Consider the following 22,246-nt stretch of genomic DNA (forward strand, 5'->3'; position numbering starts at 1 on the left):
ATGGCTTGTGGCTCCACAACACACACCTTTCCTCCCCCTCCCGGCCCCCTCCTCCTTCTCCTCCTTCCAGATGATCTTCCTCCCCTTGCTCTCCATCTCCAACAATTTTGGACTCTTCATTAATCCTTTTACCGACCCATGGTCCCCGAGCACCCTCCAATGAAACGCCAGACGAAACTAGGTTTGGTGTGGGTGGTGTACGATCGTGCGCCCTAGCACACACGAAATGATTATGGTGGAGGGAGGGATGGGTAACTAGATCTTGGCACAGCCCTTGATAGGATTTGATCTATGCGGCAGAAACCCTAAGACATGACGATCGCCTATCCTATTGCTAGAGTAACCAACCGTCACATGAGATACAGACTTGGGATGGAGCATTAGTTACCTGCTTCTATATTAGCAACACCTTCGCCTTGTACGTTCGTGCAGTACACTTCAACGTATTGGACCATTATAAAAACATTTTTTTAGACATACCATTAAAAAACCATGCCATAGAAAGAAAAGAACCTCACTCGAGCGCTCTGTTCCGCTCGTGACGAGTCGCCACGCGGCGGCCTGCAGCACCCTCCCAGGAAAAAGGACGAATAAAAAACCGGCTGCCCAAAAACCGGGGATGGGCCTGGCCCATGAGACACGCGCCTAGTTTGTTGACGCTACTGGGAGACAGCGCCTAGCCGACGAGAGACAGCCGACACCGACAGTCCCCACTCTCGAATCCCGCCGCCGCCGCCGTCGCCGTCGCCGCCAATGGAAGAGCTGCGCCGGCCGCCCGAGTTCGACCACATGTTCACGGACGAGGCGTGGGCCAACATGACCCAGGACACGCGGCGTCGGATCGTCGACATCTCGTGCCGGGTGGAAGAGGAGCCCACCGAAGAGGAGCGCCGCATCCACGATGAGCTCATCGTCGGCGGCGGCAGCATCAGCTACCCCCCCCCCCCCGACCCCTCCCTCCTCCCCGATGGTAGGCGCACACCTCCTCTCTACTCGCTAGGGACCTCCTCCGAGAAATTCAATTCTTTTTTCATATAGTACTCCAGTAGTTACCCTAACCCTACACTGAGCCCATGTTCCCAACACGCAACATTAAGCCCAGTGTGTTAATAAGCTGGCCTAGGTCTCGAATCCTTCACGACCACATCACCCCAGGTCCCAAACGATAGGGGGCACTAGAAATTTGACATTTTTTAACATTTACCTACTGTACATGGGTTCATTTTACATGTTTGTGATGTTTGTATCTGATAGTTTGATATGGGTACCAGCAAAGTATCTCATTTTTCATTGTTCACGGACGGACGGATGCAGATTTTGAGGGTCCAATTGAGTCACTTGGCCGTCCGTGGAGGATCTTCGTGGATCCAGATGCTGTTCGTGAGGTCTTGAAATCCGCAGAAGAATATCACTGGCAAATGGAGCGACGTGACAGGGAAGGGGTACTGCAAGGGCTGCATTACGCTGAAAGTGTTGGCTGTAGCACCTCTGGCACTGAGGATGTGCTGCTATTCGACCAGGTATGTGTATGCTGCTCGTTAGTTTAAGCAATGTCACGGTCGCATGCCTTGCACTCTCTCATGGATTGGTAACACTAGTGTCTTTTTGCCTACTGCCTGAAGCTTATTCAAGGCATTCTACTTTGATAGTGCACAGATTGGACTATGAATCCTATTCAGAAGCAAACAATACGAGTTGTAACTGCCCACAGATGCTTGTGTTGCCAACATCCTGCTTTCTTGTTTGTCTAATTCAAATGTCACCGCTGCTAAAATGCTGCTTATTGTCTATCTTCAAATATCTCACATTTATTTTGTCTCTGCAGTTGATGGGTGTGGTTGAAGAGCTCTCTGAGCGTGTAGCGACTATGGAGAAGAAACAGGTCTGTTTTCAAATGATGTACCATGTTCAAATGCCTTATGTATGTTACACTGAACCTTTGGATCTTAAAGATTAGGAAACAATAAGATGTTTGTCATCCTTCTAACTCATGATGAAATGGAATTTGCTCATATATGAAAAAGTTCTTACGTGTAGTTAACTTTTCAGGTAGACTGTAGTTTAAACAAGTTTACTATCTTCTTATGTGGAGGGTCAAACAGTTTTTAAATGTTGGAAACCCTTTACTAATTAGCTTCCTTTGGTGTTATGTTCCTGATATTTTGGCATAATTGAATGCAGGCTTGCTCCATCGACAAAGTCAAATACCTACGTGGAGAAAATGGCAGGTTACTGAAAAAAGTTGTTGAGCTGAATGGCACTGTGAAGAACCTGAATTCTCAAATAGACCCTTTACCCCTAGATGATTCAGTAAACCAGTTGATTAAACAGTGTTTGGGTTCAGACGTCATTTATCTTGTTGGTGGTCTAGATGACATGTTTTGTCCATCGTCACTAGGTTTCTCATGCTTTTCGCCCTCCCTGGACGTACTAATACCTATGAAACCAATGCCGGATGAAAGGCTTTTTAACTCTACTGTTGCCTTAGACAACAGAATATTTGTTCTGGGCGGTGCTGATCATCCGTATGGAAGCAGCATTGATGCAGGTGCTGATCATTTTTATGTTTACCTTCCCAAAATCTTTCTGGTTGCCGTTTCTGCCCTAATATGTGCTTTTAATCTTTATCATGAAGTTTGCTGTTATGACACAACCTCTGATGATTGGACCCTATGCCCACCAATGACCCGTGCAAAGGCAAACCTTGCCGGAGTTAGTTTGTGTGGGAAAATTTATGCATTTGGTGGTGGAGATGGTTCTGAATCTTTTCTTGATGTTGAGGTCTTCGATCCTGCATATGGGAAGTGGATAAAGAATCAGCCTATGCTGAAAAAGGTATAGCTACCTACATTTTTAACATATCATCCTTGATTCAGTTTACCGTTATTAAGTAATGGTTTGATTTGATCTTGGGTTTGCTGTATATGTTGCAGAGCAAGAAAATAAAATTACCAGTGATTTGATAGTACTCTACCCAGAAGAAGGAAATAATGTGGTGTTTTTCTTCAGAAAAAAATGTGGTTACTGATTAACTAGCTTGTTAGTTACTGGGTTTTCATTTGAGATAGTAAAAAATTTAGAATTGCTTCAAACTCTTAGCTATTAGTCTACATCGTTTATTTGCTTTCATTTTGCAAATTTCCTTATCGTTGACAACAGTCTTTACCATCTTTTTACTTTTTACAATGTACCTAAACCTCGCCTGAAACAAGGACAAGTCGTGGAGAGATATAATCTGCTCAAGGAAATGCATACTTTTATAGTGCTCTCAAAATGCCATCTTATTTTTCTTCTTACTAGTTTGGTTTCTTACTTAGTTCTTTATAATGTTGCTCTGGGATATGATTTTGTACCTATGTAGGATGTGATGATTTCTTTTATCTGAATAACTTATCCCACTTGGTCCTCAGCGCTCTGCTCTAGCTGGTGTGAAACTCAATGGTGCGATTTATGCGGTTGGTGGATATGCTGGTATTGAAACTTGGAGGTGATGTCCTTTTGCTGCCTGTATGTAGAGCTACTGTTACAAACTCATGTTGATTAATGACTTTGTGAATCCCATGCGAATCCTCTATTTAAAAAGGTGGATAAATAATTGGCTTAAAGTTAAAGTACTGTACACTGAATGACTAGTGTAAATCTGTAATCAACTGAATCGTTTCTTTAGACTTAAGCACTTAATCTACTGATTATCAGGGATACAATCAGACCGTAACCCATGAATCATTTCACAATGCTCATTAGACTATTTCCTATGGCTTTCATGGTGGTGAACTTGTTGTTGAAGTGAGAATAATACATGGACTTTTTTGGCTAACATTATGGTGTTGGTTGCCAGCTGCGCTGAGAGACTTGATCCTAGGGAACCTCACTGGAAAATGCTCCCAACGATGAGTACACAAAAATGCTTCCATACGCTGGCAGTTCTTGATGAGAAGATGTAAGTATGGAGCTAGCTCTTTCTTACAACTTAGGAGGATCCACCAAAACTTGCCTCCAAGCATTGTTGATGGTGTAGTCATGAGTTGCAGATACCTAACTTGTCTTGCCATTTGTTGCTTTCAGATACTCGATTGGTGGTTACAATCCTGAGGCTAGAGCAGGGGTGGCCACTGTTGAGCTGTACGACCCAAGGATGCCATCATGGGTGGCAGTCGAACCAATGAAGTATATAGTTATAGACGTGGTAGGTAGCTACACCAAGATCTATGCTTGCATCAGTAAATCTATCAAGCATCAGATTGCTAATGTCCAAATTGTATATAGTTATAGAACATACTACTCCCTCCGTAAAGAAATATAAGAGCATTTAGATCACTAAAGTAGTGATCTAAACACTCTTATATTTCTTTACAGAGGGAGTAGTAAACTTGTGGTTGCATTGCATGTATGTATGTGTGTCAGTGTGGAAACTCCTGATGTATGAACTTGTCTGTTCTTATTCTTATAATTTTGACTAACTAACAGTTGGAACCTTTATGTTGGATAAACTTGTCAGGTAGAGTGCTACAGTGAAGGGCGTGGTTGGGTGAATACAGCGCTCAAATCAATCGGCAGGAGAAGCCATTGTTCTGCCATTGTCTACTGACTTGGTTGCAGATGCTTTACAGTGGCCCAGCAAGTCTACTTGCTAGTAATGCATCAGAAAGTTTCCTATATGTACTGAAAACTGGAGTGAGCTCAATTTGGCAAAAGCCCTCTTTTTCTGTAAGGGAGGAAACTCTAGTCCCTCTAATCCAGTTTCAGATCCCAGTCCGAGCTCTTATCTTATCTGAAACAAAAGCAAGAAGACGGCAGCGCATGGTGAACACCAAAAGTATTTTGCTCTAGAATTTTCCCTAGCTTAGGGTTTTCTACCTAACAGTATCTTCCTATGATTACCTTGGTTATCCGAGAACCTTTTTCTCAAAGTAAAGAGCTAGGACAAGCTTGCAATATGGCTAAGGGAGATATTTGGAACACAGTTTAATTAAGCATTATATGAGGAATAAGTGTAATAGCGTCTCAGTTCTTGTATTTGATTGGCTTCTCTGATTTCATATCATAAGTGTCAAACACAAGTTCTTCTTCCTTCTCTCTCATTTCTACTTACAGAGATAAAACACACGAGTTACATTGAATTTGAATTGCGTCTGGCTTAAAAAAACTTCTTTGCTGATTTCATAAGAGCGCCAAACATAATTCATTTATGAAAAACATTTCAATTATATGTCAGGTTTAATTTATTTTATAATTTCAGAAATTCATAGACAGACTATTTTGGGCAAGTTTCACAAAGTTTGCCAGAACTGGCATTAGCACTATATGATCAGCAGACCAGAAATAAGTGCCCCTTCAAATACACGAATAAGTGACATTGACCATTCATATAACTTCTAATGAGCATCTACTAAATGATCAACCATGTAATCGTCAGTGTTACACCATCACCGAAAAAGTCAGGATCAACCGGTTTTAAACATTATTACAGCACTAATCAGCATCTACTTGTGCACACTTACACCAAGGCTAAAATAGCAAATAGGATATCATTCTCTCAGGCCTTCCATCTAAGAAAAAGATAACTCAGGCTACTCCAACACCGACAAAGGAACTGACTTTGAAAACTGGGCGCCACTGATCATTCTTCATAGTCGTCTACACTTAATATAGTTGACCACACAACTCGCACCGAGACCAACGCTCCATTGCTAAACCGATACGTCTGCTCCTCTTCGCCATGCTTGGACGCCACAAACGAAAGCGCGTCTTGGCCCTCCTCCATGAAGTCTATACGCAGCGTGTCGCCTAGATTCACGGCTGCAACGAACTTTTGAATGTGCTTCCCGCTGGATGGTATAAAACCAACTGTGTCACGGCAGTGCTCATCGATGAAGGAGTAGGAGCCTTGGGAAAGGACAGTGTTGCCACGCATGCGCACAAGAAAGCCATCTGCAGGCACCTCCACAAAATCCAGGTCTATAGTAGCCTCCATGCCTCTAGGAACAACACATGTTTCCAGTGTAATCTTGCCGTTGATATCATCGACATGGTTCAGTCTCCACGGGTCAAACTGTTCAGATGCTTTCAGGCAACCGGAGACAATAGTCAAGTCTTCAGCAGCCACCTTGGCCTTGGCCTTTATATCAATTTCGATCAAGCAGGATGCTGCGAGTATTCCTCTTGCAGGATTCCTCAGGCATAAATAGCCACCTTTCTAAAATGTAGGGAAGAGCAATGATAATCAGACTTAATATTGGATATATTCTCCATAAATAACATCAAGGATGTGTATAAAAGAAGGAAGGATTACATACTGGGTCAACTGCTTGTGCATTCTCTCTAGAGCAATGGAAAATGTAGTTGCGCGAGAAATCCAGGTGATCCCTTACTGCGATCACGCCATAGACCTCGATATTATTCGATTGTACCATATTCTCACGCAAAAACTTGACGAAACAGTAAGATTTCGTATACAGCTCGACCATAACATCGAGGAACTGTAGCATAGGGACAGGATTGTGTGGGCATCTGTCATCACCACCAAATTCACACGAAGCGTATCTCATCGGACCCGGCCGAGCTGAATAAATCAAGTAGTTTGGGTCATACTACCACTTGTATCATCATCATCAGATTGGAAAGGAAAGAAGAACGCTAGTACTGATTGGTAAAAAGATTTGCTTGTGCAACATAAAATTAGCTTACCTGGTGAGGGTCGGTGTAGGAGGTGTAGCTGGTGGTATCTAGTCCAGAGAAAAGCCTTTGATTTCTGTATATCCCTGGACAATGTTTGGTTCGGCGGCCGGGTGTCGACGGTCTGCGCCATCGGCGTCTTCGTCATGGTCTTGCCGTCCTCATCGTCATCTGCGCATTCGTCGGCGTAATGCCGCCCTTGCAGCACCGCCTCCCAGTCCTCTCGCTCCGCCTCCCGGTGATGTCTGTCCGCGAAATCCAGTACCTCAGCGACGGCAGCGGCATCGGTGGAGACGCTGCAGGGCCCGCCGGCGCCGGCGATGAGTTGATGCATGCGGCGTTCCTCTTGGGTGGGCTCCTCTACCACCCGGCACGAGATGTCGACGATCCGGCGCCGCGTGTCCTGGGTCATGCTGGCCCACGCCTCGTCCGTGAACATGTGGTCGAACTCGGGCGGCCGACGCAGCTCATCCATTGACGGCGGCGGCGGCGGCGGCGGCATTCAAGGTTTGGGATTGGGGATTGGGGATTAGGGATTCGGTCGACCCCCTCTCTCACTCTCGCGAGGGCTCTACTGATATCGAGCTGGGCTCACCAGGCCAGATCCGAGCGCGAGTAGACTTGGGCCGGAATCCGCCGCTGTTTGGACCGTTTCTTATTGGGCTAAAGTTCTTAATCTATTCCCTCTGTTCACTTTTATAAGACTTTGAAGACAGTTTAGACAATGTGCAAAACATCTCATTTTGAGTTGTCTGAAACGACTTCAAAAATGAACGAAGAGAGTAATTTATATTGGGCTAAAAATAAAAACATTAAAAAATGAATAATAAAAACCTGAAAGAAAACCGATTAAAGAAGAAAAACACAGTTGTCTAAAAAAAACACAGAAAAATACATGAGGTAACTTGACAAAACCGGAGAGCTCTTTTTTTAAGGGAAGCCAAGTCTTTATTGCTCAAAGATCACAGAGTTTGCAATACAAAAAGAATCATGAGGTTACGCCATCCAAACATGACGGCCCCCTTTTTTTACTCATTTTTTTTTATTTTTAGATGTTTATTTGGCTTTTGGGTTTCACCCCGGTTGTTCTTAGGTTTTGGACAAAAAACACTGATTTGCTTCTGCAAGAGGCACAGTTGTGTGCCATTCGGCAAAGGAAAAAATAAATGTGTTTTTCTCATTCTGTGATAGGCACAAATTTAGTTCTTGTGAAGCATTGGATTTGTTTCTACGAGATGCACAGTCGTGCCTTTCGGAAAGAAAAAAACGCGCTTTTTTCTTTTGCGAGAGGCATAGATTTACTTTTCGTGAAGGCATGGATTTGCTTCCACAAAAGGCTCAACCATGCCTCTCGGAAAAGGAAAAAAAACATATTTTCTTGTTTTATTTCTACAGGAGGCCTGATTTAGTTCTCGTGGAGAGGCACAATCGGAAAGGGGGAATGTGTTATTTTACTTCTGTGAGAGACACAAATTTGTTTCCGCAAGAGGCACGGCTGTGCCTCTCGAAAAAGGTAAAAAAAAAACATGTTTTTCCTTCTATTAGAGGCATGGATTTGCTTCCGCTAGAGGCACAATCGTGCCTCTTTGAAAAAGGGAAAATATGCTCCCGATTTGATTTATTTTGTTCGTTTTTTCGTGAAAAAAAAAGAGTTTGTCGAAACCTATAAACATGGAAACTAGTTTTGAAGATTTCGATGCAAGGAATCCAAGGGTGAAAACGTTTTGAGATTCGGATGCACGACTTAAGAGATAGAACGTTCTAATCAAATGAATTTACGAAAAAGGAGAAAACTCCTAGGTGACAACATGTGACAGCATACCGTGCGGCACTTATTTTTTACAATAACCACCTTGTAAGTGCATCTAGTGCCACCCCTAGTTGGTTTTGGAGTATTGACGACAAACCTAGTTGAGGGACTAATGTGTTTGTGAGAATTGCAGGATAACACAGGTAGAAGTCCCTCATTGATTCGGTTTTCCTACCAGAGATGACCCCTAAAAATGTACGAAGACATTGAAGTCAATGGTGGTATATGAAGATATTCACATTGAAGACTATGACAAGAGAAGACACCACGTGAAGCCTATGGAGCTCGAAGACTTAGATCTTTCGTAGTTCTCTTTCATTTGTGTTGAGTCATAGGAACCACCGTACTGTTAAGTGGGGTCCAAGAGAACCAGTCAGAACGACTGAAGTGATGCCTAATTAAAAACCTATGTCTTCGAGTGAAGACTATGAGAGCTAATCTTGTCCAGAGTCAGACAAGTCAGCTTTGCTTGTAGCCCAAGTAAAGTTGCCGTGTGGGTTTGAAAACTGACCGTTGGAACACGTGTCAGTTCCTTAGTGACCCAGGGTCATTTCGGACAAATCAGGTCGGGTTGCCAAGTGGCTATAAATAGCCCACCCCCTACAACCATAAACGGTTGGCTGCTCAGATTCAGTGCACGGCTTTTGTCGTTTGAGAGCAACCCACCTCGAAGCCTTTGAGAGAGAGAATACCTAGCGAGGATAAAGCCCTAACCACCCAGAGCCAGAGAGAATTGGGCATCACTTAAGTCTTCTTGTCTGAGTGATCTGAAGACTTATTACACTTGAGGACTGTGCATCCTCCAGCCGGTTAGGCGTCGCGTTCTGAGCATCCAAGAGACATTGTGGATTGCCGATGAACGAAGTCTGTGAAGGTTTGGGAGTCTATCTTGAAGACTTACCAGAGTGATTGAGCGAGGTCTGTGTGACCTTAGCTCAAGGGGAATACGGTGAGGACTGGGTGTCCTGAGCTGCGTGTTCGGGACTGGGTGTCCGGGACTGTGTGTCCTAAGGTTTAAATACGTAGCCGCTCCAACCAGACGTACAGTTGTCACAGCAACTGGAATCGGTCCAACAAATCATTGTCTTCAACGAGTCACTGGTTTCATCTTCACTTCCTTTTACTTACTGTTACTCATTGTGAAGTCATTGCATGCTTGCTCTATCTTTTGTCTTCACAACGTGAATGTATGTTCTGTTTGGCTTCATAATATCTTCCTACCTGATCCTTATTACACTGCAGCTATTTGTCATTGTGCTTTCACTCTATTGAATACTTGACCATGGCTTGCCTAGTGTAGTCTACCTTCCACTGCATAGTAATAGGCATATCTCTACTGTTTGTCTTCATAACTTCTATGTTTTGAAGACTTTCATAAAAATCGCCTATTCACCCCCCTCTAGTCGATATAACGCACTTTCAATTGGTATCAGAGCAAGGTGCTCCCTTATTCTGTGTGATTCGGTTTAACCACCTGGAGTTTTAGCTATGTCAACTGCAGGGATAATTAAAGTCTCCGCTGCGTGCCCCGTCTTCGATGGAATTGAATATCCCTACTGGAAGAATAAGATGTGCATGCATCTTGAAGCCATTGACGTCGACCTATGGTATGTCGTCGAGAACGGCATTCCCAAGGCTGGAGAAGGTGTCACTGCTGCTGATGTCAAGAAATTCGTTCAACTGGACTCTACTGCCAAGAATATCATCTCGTGGTCATCTGATCAAAGGACAGTATGGCCGTGTGAGTGCTTTGAAGACATCCAAGCTGGTCTGGGACTGGCTCTCCAAGGTCAATGAAGGCATCTCAACCCAGAGAGATCAGAGAATCAGTGTTCTTCGCAACCTCTTCAACCGCTTCAAGCGAAATGACAATGAGAATGTCCAGCACACATTTGACCGACTCACTGACATCACAAATGAGCTTCAAGCCCTCAGCGCTACTGAGATCACCAAACATGAAGTTGTCAAGACGTTGCTGAGATCACTTGATAGTTCGTTTGACATCCTAGCCCTGATGATTCAAGAACGTCCTGATTTCAAGACACTCGATCCGTCTGACATGCTCGAGAGGCTCAACACACATGAGTTTCAGCTTTCTGAGAAAAGAGATATCTACGGTCCAAACTATGGGCGAACTCGTGCCTTGAAGCCAAAAGCTGTTTCCTCATCTGAAGAAGAATTTGACAGCAGTTCTGATGATCCTGAAGACATTGGAAGGGAACTTGCAATGCTTGTGAAGAAGTTCCAAAAATTCATCAAGAAGAAAGGCTTCAGAAAGTCTTCACGATCAAGCTCAAGGAATGATGAAGCTTCTGTTCATGACTACAAGAAGAAAACATGCCACAAGTGCAAGAAAACTGGACACTTCATCTCTGAGTGTGCACAGTGGGACAATGAGAACAGAAAGAAGAAGAAGAGCAAGGAATATGACTCTGACGACAAGAACAAGAAGAAATACTCAAAGTCTTCTTCCAAGTCTTCCTCAAAGTCTTCATCACACAAGAAGAGCTCATCTGGCAAGGCACGTGCGTTTGTTGGCAAGGAAATGGATTCAGAGGAGGAGTCCGCTTCTGAGGAGGCAGAGGTGGAGTCTGAGGAGGAGTCTGATTCTGGCATTGCAAGTCTGGCTACAGCATACATCGCCAAGTTCATCTTCAACACTGAAGACAATGACTTCATCACCGACACCGATGCAAATGACAAGGACTACTCCGCTCCTACCTACTGCTTCATGGCACGCGGTGCCAAGGTAAACACACGCACTACTCACTATCAAACATCTAGTGACGATGACTCTAATTGTGGTTCGAAACCCAGCTACAAAACACTTGCTAAAATTGCAACTGAACAACAGAAAGCTATGGAACATATTCAAAAACTGTTAGACAGAAGCGATGATCTGTTGGGTGCTGAAATGACTCGATCTGAATCCTTAATTGAAGACATAAAAAATCTTCACGTTAAGTATCAGGAACTTAAAAGTCGTCATGATACTCTCTCAACAACTCATGAAAAGCTTTCCTATGATTATCTTCAAAGGAAGCAAGATCTTGAGAAATTGAGAGCGGCTCATGAAGATCTTCAAAAGGAAAATGAGTCACTTCGCGCCAAACAGATCAGTTCCGCTCAGGAAGGATTTGAACCACCATGTCTTAAATGCATTGAGCGTGATAATGCTACTTCTGTTGCTGAATGTTCCACTGCTACTGCTATTGCAATATCTTCAACTGTTGATGTGGTAACTAACCCCTCTGCTGAGGATACCACCGCTATTGCTGATGAGAATGCTAGGTTGAAGATATTGCTTGAAACAGGGATGTATAAAAGTCTTAAAGGGCATCAGACATTATGTGATGTCCTCAAGAAGCAGATTCTGAACCGAAACCCTAGGAAAGAGGGTGTTGGGTTCGTAAGGAAAATGAATGCAGATGGCTCTTACTGGAAACCTGAGCAGTACCCCAAAACCATGTGGGTTGCTGCAAAGGAACCTTCAGCAGATCCATCCAATATATCTGGCTTCACTTGTGCTAACCCCATTATCATTGATGAATCCTTTGATGCAAACTATGTACTGTTTAAGAATCAGAATGGTGAAGTGTTTGCCAGGTACATTGGTACTAACTGCAGGAATGGACCGCCCATGAAGAAGATCTGGGTTCCGAAAAGGTGTCTGGAAAATCTTCCTGTGAATGTCTTCATGACACCTCACATGAAGAAGGCAAACCTCAGACCAAAGGCTTCATACGGTCCAAAGGCTTCATACAGACAGAGGACTCACCTGAGTCGCACTAATGCAAATGTTTTGCAGGGAAACCATACTCAGGCATATGAATATGAGAGCGGTTCATCAAACCGCCATGTTCATATGACCAAGAACTATTCTGCCTATTCTTATGAGTACTATTGTCCGCCTGTTAGACTGTTTGCTAGGGCTCCAAAGCTAAAATTCTCAGATGCTGCACTTAGACTTATTGCTTCTAAGCCACCCTTGAAGATGTGGGTGGCTAAGAAAGCTTAACTCTCTTTTGCAGGGAAAGGTCTCCAGCAGAAAACCAAAATCTTCTGACGCTATTGCTGGGGACCTTAAACATCTTGTAGGGCGCAAGATCAAATGCCCGAATGGCATTACTATGTACTTCGTTCCTGAATCGCATGCTACTCTCCTCATTAGTCCTAATCTGGATCTAAGTTTTCATAACCCACTGGTTCGTCAAATGTTTTTGCTTCACAATTCTCTTCGTGAAGCCTATCCCCCTAACTGCACTGTAGGGTACGACACCAGCGTCTTCAGAATGGATTATTGACAGTGGGTGTACAAATCACATGACCGGCAAAAGAAGCCTTCTTATGGACTCAACCTTACGTCCATCCGACAAGAGCCACATCACATTCGCTGACACTGGTAAAAGTAAGGTATTGGGTCTAGGTAGAGTTGCAATCTCAAGGGATCAACACATGGATAAAGTCATGCTTGTTGAATCCCTTGGCTTCAACTTAATGTCTGTCTCAATGCTTTGCGATTTGAACATGATCGTAATATTTGGAAAATATCGTTGCCTGGTACTAATGGAATCTGACAAGTCTCTAGTGTTTGAAGGGTATTGGAAAGATGATTTGTACGTAGTAGATTTCTCAGCAGGGCCACAGCTTGCAGTATGTCTTCTAGCAAAAGCTTCAGAATGCTGGCTTTGGCATCGGAGGCTTGGGCATGCTGGCATGAGGAACCTCCATACCCTTGCAAAGAAGAAGCATGTCATAGGCATCGAGGGCATCAAGTTCAAGAAAGATCACTTATGCGGTGCCTGTGAAGCAGGGAAGATGACGAGGGCCAAACATCCCTCGAAGACAATCATGACCACTACTCGACCCTTCGAACTGCTTCACATGGATCTTTTTGGTCCCACTCACTACTCAACTTTTACCACTACAGCTTGCCTATATGGCTTTGTCATTGTTGATGATTACTCTAGATATACTTGGGTGCACATAATCCTTTACAAGACTGAAGTGCAGGATGTCTTCAGACGCTTCACCAATCGAGCAATGAACAACTATGGCGCCAAGATAAAGCACATCAGAAGTGACAATGGCACTGAATTCAAGAACACTGGCCTTGATACATATCTTGATACCTTGGGCATCACACATGAATTCTCAGCCCCGTACATGCCACAGCAGAATGGCGTCGTCGAACTCAAGAACAGAACACTCATTGAGATGGCCAGAACGATGCTAGATGAATACAAGACTCCAAGAAAATTCTGGCCTGAAGCCATTGACACTGCATGCCATACAATCAACCGTGTTTATCTTCACAAGCTTCTGAACAAGACATCTTATGAACTCCTAACTGGCAAGAAGCCTAATGTCAGTTACTTCAGAGTATTTGGCGCAAGGTGCTGGATTAAGGACCCACATCACACCTCAAAGTTTGCACCAAAAGGACATGAGGGTTTTATGCTTGGATATGGAAAGGATTCACACTCCTACAGAGTCTTCAATATCTTTCATTACAAAGTGGTTGAAACAGTGGATGTGCGGTTCGATGAGACCAATGGTTCACAAAGAGAGCACCTGCCAAATGTGCTAGATGAAGTTCCATCCAGTGAATCAATCAAGCTAATGGGAACTGGAGAAATCATACCTTCTGAAGCTCATCCTGAAGAGGAACTCATCATCTCCGCACCAGATCAACCTGAAGACAATGCTCAACCTGAAGACAATCCCTCCAACAACGACAATGATCAGCAAGAGCAAAGTCTTCGCCCTGTACATCCACGCGTTGCCAACGAAGTGCAGATTGAAAAAATAATTGACAGCATCAATGCACCCGGTCCACTCACTCGTTCAAGGGCAACTCAGCTGGCAAATTTCTGTGGGCACTTCGCATTCGTCTCAATTATAGAACCCAAGAAAGTTGAAGAAGCCTTCATGGAACCTGAATGGATTCAAGCTATGCAAGAAGAGCTTCAACAGTTTGAGCTGAACAATGTATGGGAACTGGTTAAGCGTCCTGATCCACGGAAGCACAATATAATAGGCACCAAATGGATATACCGCAACAAGCAAGATGAGCATGGTCAAGTTGTCAGAAACAAAGCTCGTCTCGTTGCTCAAGGATATACGCAAGTGGAAGGCATTGATTTCGATGAAACATTTGCTCCTGTGGCTAGACTTGAAGCCATACGTATACTGCTGGCCTATGCAAATCATCATAACATACTTCTATATCAAATGGATGTGAAGAGTGCCTTTCTCAATGGCAAGATTGAAGAAGAAGTGTATGTTGCACAACCACCTGGGTTTGAAGATCCAAAACATCCTGACATGGTATACAAGCTCAACAAGGCACTGTATGGCCTCAAACAAGCCCCTCGGGCCTGGTATGACACACTCAAATATTTCCTGAAGAGCAAAGGCTTCATACCTGGTTCCCTAGACCCCACTCTCTTCACGAAGACATATGATGGTGAACTGTTTGTGTGCCAAATATATGTGGATGACATTATCTTCGGCTGTACCAATCAGAAGTACAGTGAAGAGTTTGGCTATATGATGCAAGAGCAATATCAGATGTCTATGATGGGGGAGCTGAAGTTCTTCCTCGGTCTTCAAATACGACAACAACGCAACGGCATCTTCATATCTCAAGAGAAGTATCTCAAAGAGTGCCTGAAGAAGTTTGGTATGCAAGACTGCAAAGGCTTCACAACACCAATGCCAGCCAAACATCATCTGGGTCCCGACGACAATGGTAAAGAGTTCGATCAAAAGGTATACCGCTCCATGATTGGTTCTTTGCTTTATTTATGTGCATCTAGGCCAGATATTATGCTTAGTGTTTGCATGTGTGCTCGATTTCAAGCGGCACCAAAGGAGTCGCATCACTTAGCTGTGAAGCGAATTCTTCGATATTTGGCTCACACCCCAACTCTAGGATTATGGTATCCAAAGGGCTCAGAGTTTGATTTGGTTGGATTCTCGGATGCTGATTATGCTGGTGACAAGGTTGATCGGAAGTCTACATCAGGCACATGTCACTTTCTGGGACGATCACTTGTATGTTGGTCTTCAAAGAAGCAGAACTGTGTATCTCTCTCCACTGCTGAATCTGAATACATTGTTGCTGGATCTTGCTGCGCTCAGCTTCTGTGGATGAAGCAAACTCTCAAGGACTATGGCATTCATCTGAAGAAAGTGCCACTTTACTGCGACAACGAAAGCGCCATCAAGATTGCCAACAACCCAGTTCAGCACTCGAAGACAAAGCACATAGAAATTCGTCATCACTTTCTCAGAGATCATGTTGTGAAGAAAGATATTGATATCATACACGTCAACACTGAAGAGCAATTGGTAGATATCTTCACCAAGCCCTTGGATGAGAAGAGATTTTGCAAGTTACGGTGTGAGCTAAATATCCTGGAATCCTCAAATGTCCTGTGATCAGGCACACATCCTAACACTCATGCATATTGATGACTTAGATGTGCAACACACGAAGTAACGTATATCTTCAATCAATGAAGACATACATTCTAAGTGTGAATACATTAATGTGGAATTTGACTTCGGAGCGCCACGATAATTGTGCGCCGTGTCTGGGTCTAATACTTCCTATACGATGGGTAAAGCCACCACCAAACGTTCTATTTTGAAGTGTTTCACTCATGGCGTTACCTTACAATGTCTTCACATTTGGTTTGGCTTCAATCTCAACATGTCTTCATGATTATCTTCACTATGTTGATTATATAGATATTTATATACCAGTGTTCTGTCCTCTACAACATTCACTTATAGCTATGTCTTCCTTGATTCTTTTGAACTAAGTGAATGTGATTGGACCCTAACCTCTCTATGCTTTCTATCTCAAATTCTATCTCTCCAAGTCATATGCATTCTATTGAAACTGTCGAATGTCTTTTCTGCGCCCTTGTCAGCAGAAGACACAGAGACAACCTTTAAGTCCGTTTTCAATGCTCATTCATCCACATGAAATCCGGAGAAGTAGGAACGACCACCCGACAATCCAGGCGTGCGTGGGACGTGGAACAAACCCAAAATTCCGCATGATGGCCACGTGTTACTTAGATGCAAATCGCCAGGGGCACCTGTGTAATAGCGCAGTGCCACCCCTGTACCTATAAATACACACTCACAGCGGTCATTATCCCTTCTTCCACCCTCGCACGAACCCTAGCGCCACCACTAGCCCTCGACGACGCCGGTGACAAAGCGCTTCGCTGCCGCAACCTCTCCGACGCCGTCTTCACGCCGATCGCGGACATCGTCCTCTCCGCCGTCGCCGTAGGTGTCCTCCGTCGCCAAGTTAGGGCACGGAAGATTGAACTGCTCGGCCTCATCTCCCACTCCGTCTAGCAGTTCCCAGTGTGGTACATGTCCGTGGGAGAATCATTTGGTTCTCATAGTCTGCATTCATTTGCAGAATTCTTACAGCATCACATAAATTCTCCTGAAGCCAGTTCCTGTTGGTCCAGCAAGAGAAAGCCTTTGAAGCCTTTGAACGTCTTGAAGCCTTTCAAGTTAAAGTTTATGGCTTCAGAGAAAGCAGCAAGGAAGGGAGGCAGACAACGTCGTGGCGGAACATCCACAGATCTGCCAGACGAACTCGCAGAAATGTACAAGATAGATCCTGAAGAGGATTACAGTCAGCGCAAGACCTGAATCCAATGGATTCGACGATATTGGGCAGAACAATGGTTCATGTCACGCCCCAAAACATGGTTCAGACGTAACAGCCGCCACACGTTTATAAACAAAAGATTATAAACGTGTGAGGCCTAAACTAAAACTTTTCACAATAATACACATAATAAGCATGTATTCTTTATTCTGGGGATACATAGTTCTTGCTGAAAATAAACTTCTAAAGTACTTCAATTTATTCCCTCCCGACGCGTGCTACGCCTACTGCTCAAAGCCAAGCTCAGGATCATTACCACTTTGGGCTGCAAAAATAGAAATTAAGCAAGGGTGAGTATGATGATTCATACCCAGCAAGTAGCATTTATTCAAGGGTACAAAAGGAGAAAGTGTTATGGATATCACAACGGTGTAATTCAGTTTCAAGGAAATGATACGACAGCAATGGACAGATTTAGCGGTGGAAAATAAAGTAGTGAAAAAGGCTGAATTAAAAGATGATATTAAACAGAGTTCAACGAAATACTGGAAATATTTATAGCAGTGTATAGGGAAAATATTGGTATCACACGTGACCAGCAAGGTTCCCTACCCGGGACTCACAGGGGTGAATATTCACACTTTTACACTCTTAAGAGGGGTACTCCGACATCGATAGTCTCGACCAGAACCACGTGGGTTCTAGAAGAGCAGAGCCCTTCGACCCCCTGAGGCACGACAACTTGACTTACTAGCATGTCTCGCATTTCTTCAGTGTGGATACATGAAAAACATTATGTACCCCTGACAAGTTTGGAGGCAGCTCTAATCGGTAGGCTACTGGTCCAACTCTGCCAATAATTTGAAAAGGTCCTACATACCTTGGACTCAACTTTCCTTTCAAACCAAAACATCTCGTACCTTTTCGAGGTGAAACCTTTAGGTATACTAGATCTCCCTCTTGAAATTCAACTTCCCTCCGTTTGGTGTCTGCTTGTTTCTTTTGACGGTTCTGTGCCGCCGTTAAATGCTCCCGAACAACTCGTAGTTTTTCCTCTGCCTGTTGAACTAATTCTGGGCCTATATACTTCCTCTCGCCAATTTCTTCCCAGCATATAGGAGAACGACATCTCTTACCATACAAAGCTTCATACGGAGCCATCTTTATACTGGATTGATAACTGTTGTTGTATGCAAATTTGACTAGAGGAAGGGACTCATCCCACTTTTCTTTGAAGTCCAACGTGCTTGCTCGAAGCATATCTTCCAGTATTTGTATGACTCGCTCTGTTTGTCCATCAGACTGGGGATGATAGGCTGTACTAAAATTCAGTTTGGTCCCCAAGGTCTTATGTAAACTTCTCCAAAATCTTGAAACGAACCTTGGATCTCGATCTGAAGCAATATTTACAGGGACGCCATAGTTCGTAACTATCTCCCTAATATATAACCTTGTTAATTTTTCAAGGGTCATTGTTTTCTTGACTGGTATGAATTGTGCCACCTTGGTCAATCTGTCTACTATAACCCATATAGAATCATATCCTGCGGAAGTTTTCGGCAATCCGGTAACAAAATCCATACTGATATCCTCCCATTTCCAACTAGGAATTCTTAGCGGTTGCAGGAGGCCTGGTGCTTTTTGATGGTCCACCTTTACCTACTGACATATTGGACTTTCCAGGACGAATCTTGCTATTTCTCTCTTCATATTTGGCCACCAAAAATTTCCTTTAATATCCCGATACATCTTTGTGCTACCAGGATGTACAGTGTATGGAGTGGTGTGAGCTTCTTGCATGATCTCCAATTTCAACTCTGCACTTTTAGGTACACAAATACGTTCTCTCAACCATATAGATCCATCCATCCGTATGTGAAATTCTGATGGCTTTCCTTGCTCTATGCTTTCTCGGAGACTGACAAGAAAAGGATCTTCCAGTTGCTTTATCCTAATTCTTTCTTGAAGATCAGGTTTGACCTGTAGTGCCATAATAGTGATCGATGGGTCACGTACATGCACCTCTATTCCCATCTTGTCTAAGTCCTCCAAAATCTTCCTTTGTGAGGTGATTAAAGATGCCACATTGCAATCAACTTTTCTTCTTAGCGCGTCAGCTACTGCGTTTGCTTTACCCGGATGGTAATTGATATTGACATTGTAGTATTTAAATAGCTTGATCCATCTTCTCTGCCGCATATTTAATTTCTTTTGTGTGAAGATATATTTTAAACTCTTGTGGTCAGTAAAAATCTCACAGTGTTCTCCATACAAATAATTTCTCCATATTTTTAGAGCAAAGATTATAGCACCTAATTCCAGATCGTGTGTTGGATAATTTTTCTCATATGGTCTAAGTTGTCGAGAGGCATATGCGATTACCTTGTTGTTCTGCATGAGGACACAACCAAAACCAATTTTTGAAGCATCACAGAAAATAGTAAATCCAATCCCATTTATTGGTACTGCGAGAACTGGGGCAGACACTAGTCGACGTTTTAATTCTTGAAAACTTTCTTCGCACTTCTCGGTCCAGTCGAACTTTACTCCTTTGCGAGTGAGCTGTGTCAGTGGCGCTGCAAGCTGAGCAAAACCTTCAATAAATCTCCGGTAATATCCGGCTAACCCAAGAAAACTTCTTATCTCAGTAATCGTGGTTGGTCTGTTCCAGTCCAACACTGCCTGAACTTTTGTTGGGTCTGCAGATATACCCTCTCCAGAAATAATGTGGCCTAGGAATGATACTTTGTCTAACCAAAAGTCGCACTTCTTGAGTTTAGCGTATAACCGGTGTTCCCTCAATGGTTGAAGTACTGCTCTCAAATGTTCGGCGTGTTCCTCTTCTGTCTTTGAATATATTAAAATATCATCAATAAATACCACAACAAACTGGTCCATGAATGGTCTGAATATACGATTCATTAAATCCATAAAAGCTGCGGGTGCATTTGTTAATCCAAACAGCATGACTATATATTCGTAGTGTCCGTATCTGGTGCGAAAAGCTGTCTTTGGAATATCTCCTTCTTTAATTTTTAGCTGGTGATACCCCGATTGCAAATCTATCTTTGAAAATACCCGCGAGCCTTGTAGCTGATCAAATAAATCATCGATCCTAGGCAAGGGATATTTATTCTTAATAGTTACCTTATTCAGCTCCTGATAATCAATGCATAATCGCCAACTGCCATCTTTCTTCTTTACAAATAATACTGGAGCGCCCCATGGTGACATGCCTGGACGAATAAATCCCTTTTCTTCTAACTCTTTGATCTGTTGCTTGAGTTCTTTTAGTTCTGCTGGAGCCATTCTATATGGGGTCTTTGAAATAGGATTAGTACTAGGGACCAGGTTTATGCTGAACTCAATCTCTCGGTCCGGTGGAATTCCAGGTAACTCTTTAGGAAATACATCAGGAAATTCTCTAACCACAGGAGTATCCTCTATACGTTTCTCCTTTATTTCCAAGTTCCTAACTTGTGCGTACCTTGTTTTCTTGTGGCTCCCTTGGTACACTATTTTCTGTTGACCAGATACTTGAAGTATCACTTTCTTCCCATGGCAATCAATAGTTGCATGATTTTCAATCAACCAATCCATGCCTAGTATTATATCAAAATCATGCATATCTAGTACTATCAAATTTGCCCGAAGTTCATGTCCCCTTATAATAACCGGACAATTAGTGCATACCCTTCGAGTTATCATCTCAGCCATTGGAGACACTACCACGATTTTTTTCTTTATAGGTGTACTTTCTATTCCATGGGTACCAATAAATTTAGAAGATATAAAAGAGTGGGTAGCACCAGAGTCAAACAAAACAACCGCATTATGAGAACATACTCGGAACGTACCTGTAACCACATTGCTATCATTGTCCACCTCATTTTGGGTCAAATGATTTACTTTAGCACGAACAGGCTGTTGCTTCCTTCCAGGATTGTTCGTGTACGGAGGAGCAATATTCGCCTTAGGAGGCGGTGCAGGTAGGTACAATGGTGTTTTTGGTGCAGGCAAAGCAAATGACTGATTATGAGTAAAATTCTTGTTCCGGCACTGACTGATAACATGTCCCTCCTTGCCGCATCCGAAGCATTTTCCCTGTCGCTGCTCACACTGGGAAGCCATATGATCTCCATGAAAAATAACACATTTATTAACTATGGGCTGATATGTTGCTCGATTATTTGGGCGCCAATTTTGATGTGCCTTCCTTTGCATGTTTCCTTGACCACGGTCGTCGAACCTCATCTTTTTGTTTGGTTTCTCAAATTCAGCACGTTCTTCAAGGTATGCTTGTTCCACTGTAAGAGCCTTGTTAGCTATGTCACGAAATGATTTTAATTCAAATACCTCCACGCGCGCCTTGATGGGTTGACGTAAGCCTTGAGCGAACCTTCGCGCCTCTACTTCATCATTTTCAACGTACGCCATCGCATAACGGGCAAGTCTAGAAAAATTAATTTCATATTCTGCCACGCTTTTATCACCTTGCTTTAGCTGTAGAAATTCAAGCTCCATTTTCCTCTGAACACTTTCAGGAAAATATTTTCTTTGAAATTCTTGCCTAAATATCGCCCAAGTAACCAAATAATTTTCTGGATATTTCTTTTTGTGCACATTCCACCAATCAAAAGCTCCACCTTGTAACATAAACGTAGCTAGTGTCACCTTCTCTTGCTCTGGACAGTGCCTTGCTTCAAATATTTTTTCTATCTCAGTTAACCAGTCATCTGCGTCCATAGGATTAGCACTGCCAAGAAAGGCAGGCGGCTTCAGTCGCATGAATTGGCGCAAGTTGTCCTGTGTCCCACCCTCATGAGAGTTCTCTCCTCGGGGTGACTGTTGTACTAACTGCTCCAAGATTACAGTCTGTCGCATTTGAGTTTGTTCCTGGCGGTTCAAAATCTCCAAGAGCAAATTACTTGGAGGAAGTTGATCTTCTGCGGTCCTTTGAGATCCACCGCTACCTCCAGCGTGGGTAGTAGAAAAATCTCCATGATCGTGGTTAGCCATATATACAATCATGAAGGATGGAGAGCAAAATAAATAAATAAACTGCCACTCTTCATAGCATGCAACAGTACATAAAAGTTGATTTTACTATATAA

At 43.3% G+C, this 22,246-nt stretch overlaps 3 protein-coding genes across 3 annotated transcripts; 1 reads left to right on the forward strand and 2 right to left on the reverse strand.

The window, feature by feature from the left end:
* The first annotated feature begins 657 nt into the window (after positions 1-657).
* On the forward strand, positions 658-5,016 carry LOC125545889 (uncharacterized). The gene is made up of 9 exons (XM_087517088.1): positions 658-970; positions 1,315-1,520; positions 1,826-1,882; positions 2,182-2,548; positions 2,636-2,835; positions 3,411-3,487; positions 3,839-3,940; positions 4,066-4,186; positions 4,499-5,016. The coding sequence occupies exons 1-9, from the start codon at positions 754-756 to the stop codon at positions 4,586-4,588; spliced, it is 1,437 nt and encodes a 478-aa protein (XP_087373214.1). The 5' UTR covers positions 658-753; the 3' UTR covers positions 4,589-5,016.
* A 323-nt stretch (positions 5,017-5,339) lies between these two features.
* LOC125545888 (uncharacterized) lies at positions 5,340-7,246 on the reverse strand. The gene is made up of 3 exons (XM_048709943.2): positions 6,688-7,246; positions 6,297-6,562; positions 5,340-6,196 (listed from the first exon to the last, which is right to left on the reverse strand). The coding sequence occupies exons 1-3, from the start codon at positions 7,175-7,177 to the stop codon at positions 5,621-5,623; spliced, it is 1,332 nt and encodes a 443-aa protein (XP_048565900.1). The 5' UTR covers positions 7,178-7,246; the 3' UTR covers positions 5,340-5,620.
* An 11,545-nt stretch (positions 7,247-18,791) lies between these two features.
* LOC147981345 (uncharacterized) lies at positions 18,792-21,920 on the reverse strand. Its single transcript, XM_087515940.1, has 3 exons — positions 20,990-21,920; positions 19,515-20,734; positions 18,792-19,112 (listed from the first exon to the last, which is right to left on the reverse strand). Exons 1-3 carry the CDS (start codon positions 21,918-21,920, stop codon positions 18,792-18,794), a joined length of 2,472 nt encoding a protein of 823 aa, XP_087372066.1.
* Positions 21,921-22,246: the final 326 nt, after the last annotated feature.

Source organism: Triticum urartu, chromosome 3A (assembly GCF_056163025.1).
Source record: "Triticum urartu cultivar PI428250 chromosome 3A, HENAU_Tu73, whole genome shotgun sequence".
NCBI classification, from domain to species: Eukaryota; Viridiplantae; Streptophyta; class Magnoliopsida; order Poales; family Poaceae; genus Triticum; species Triticum urartu.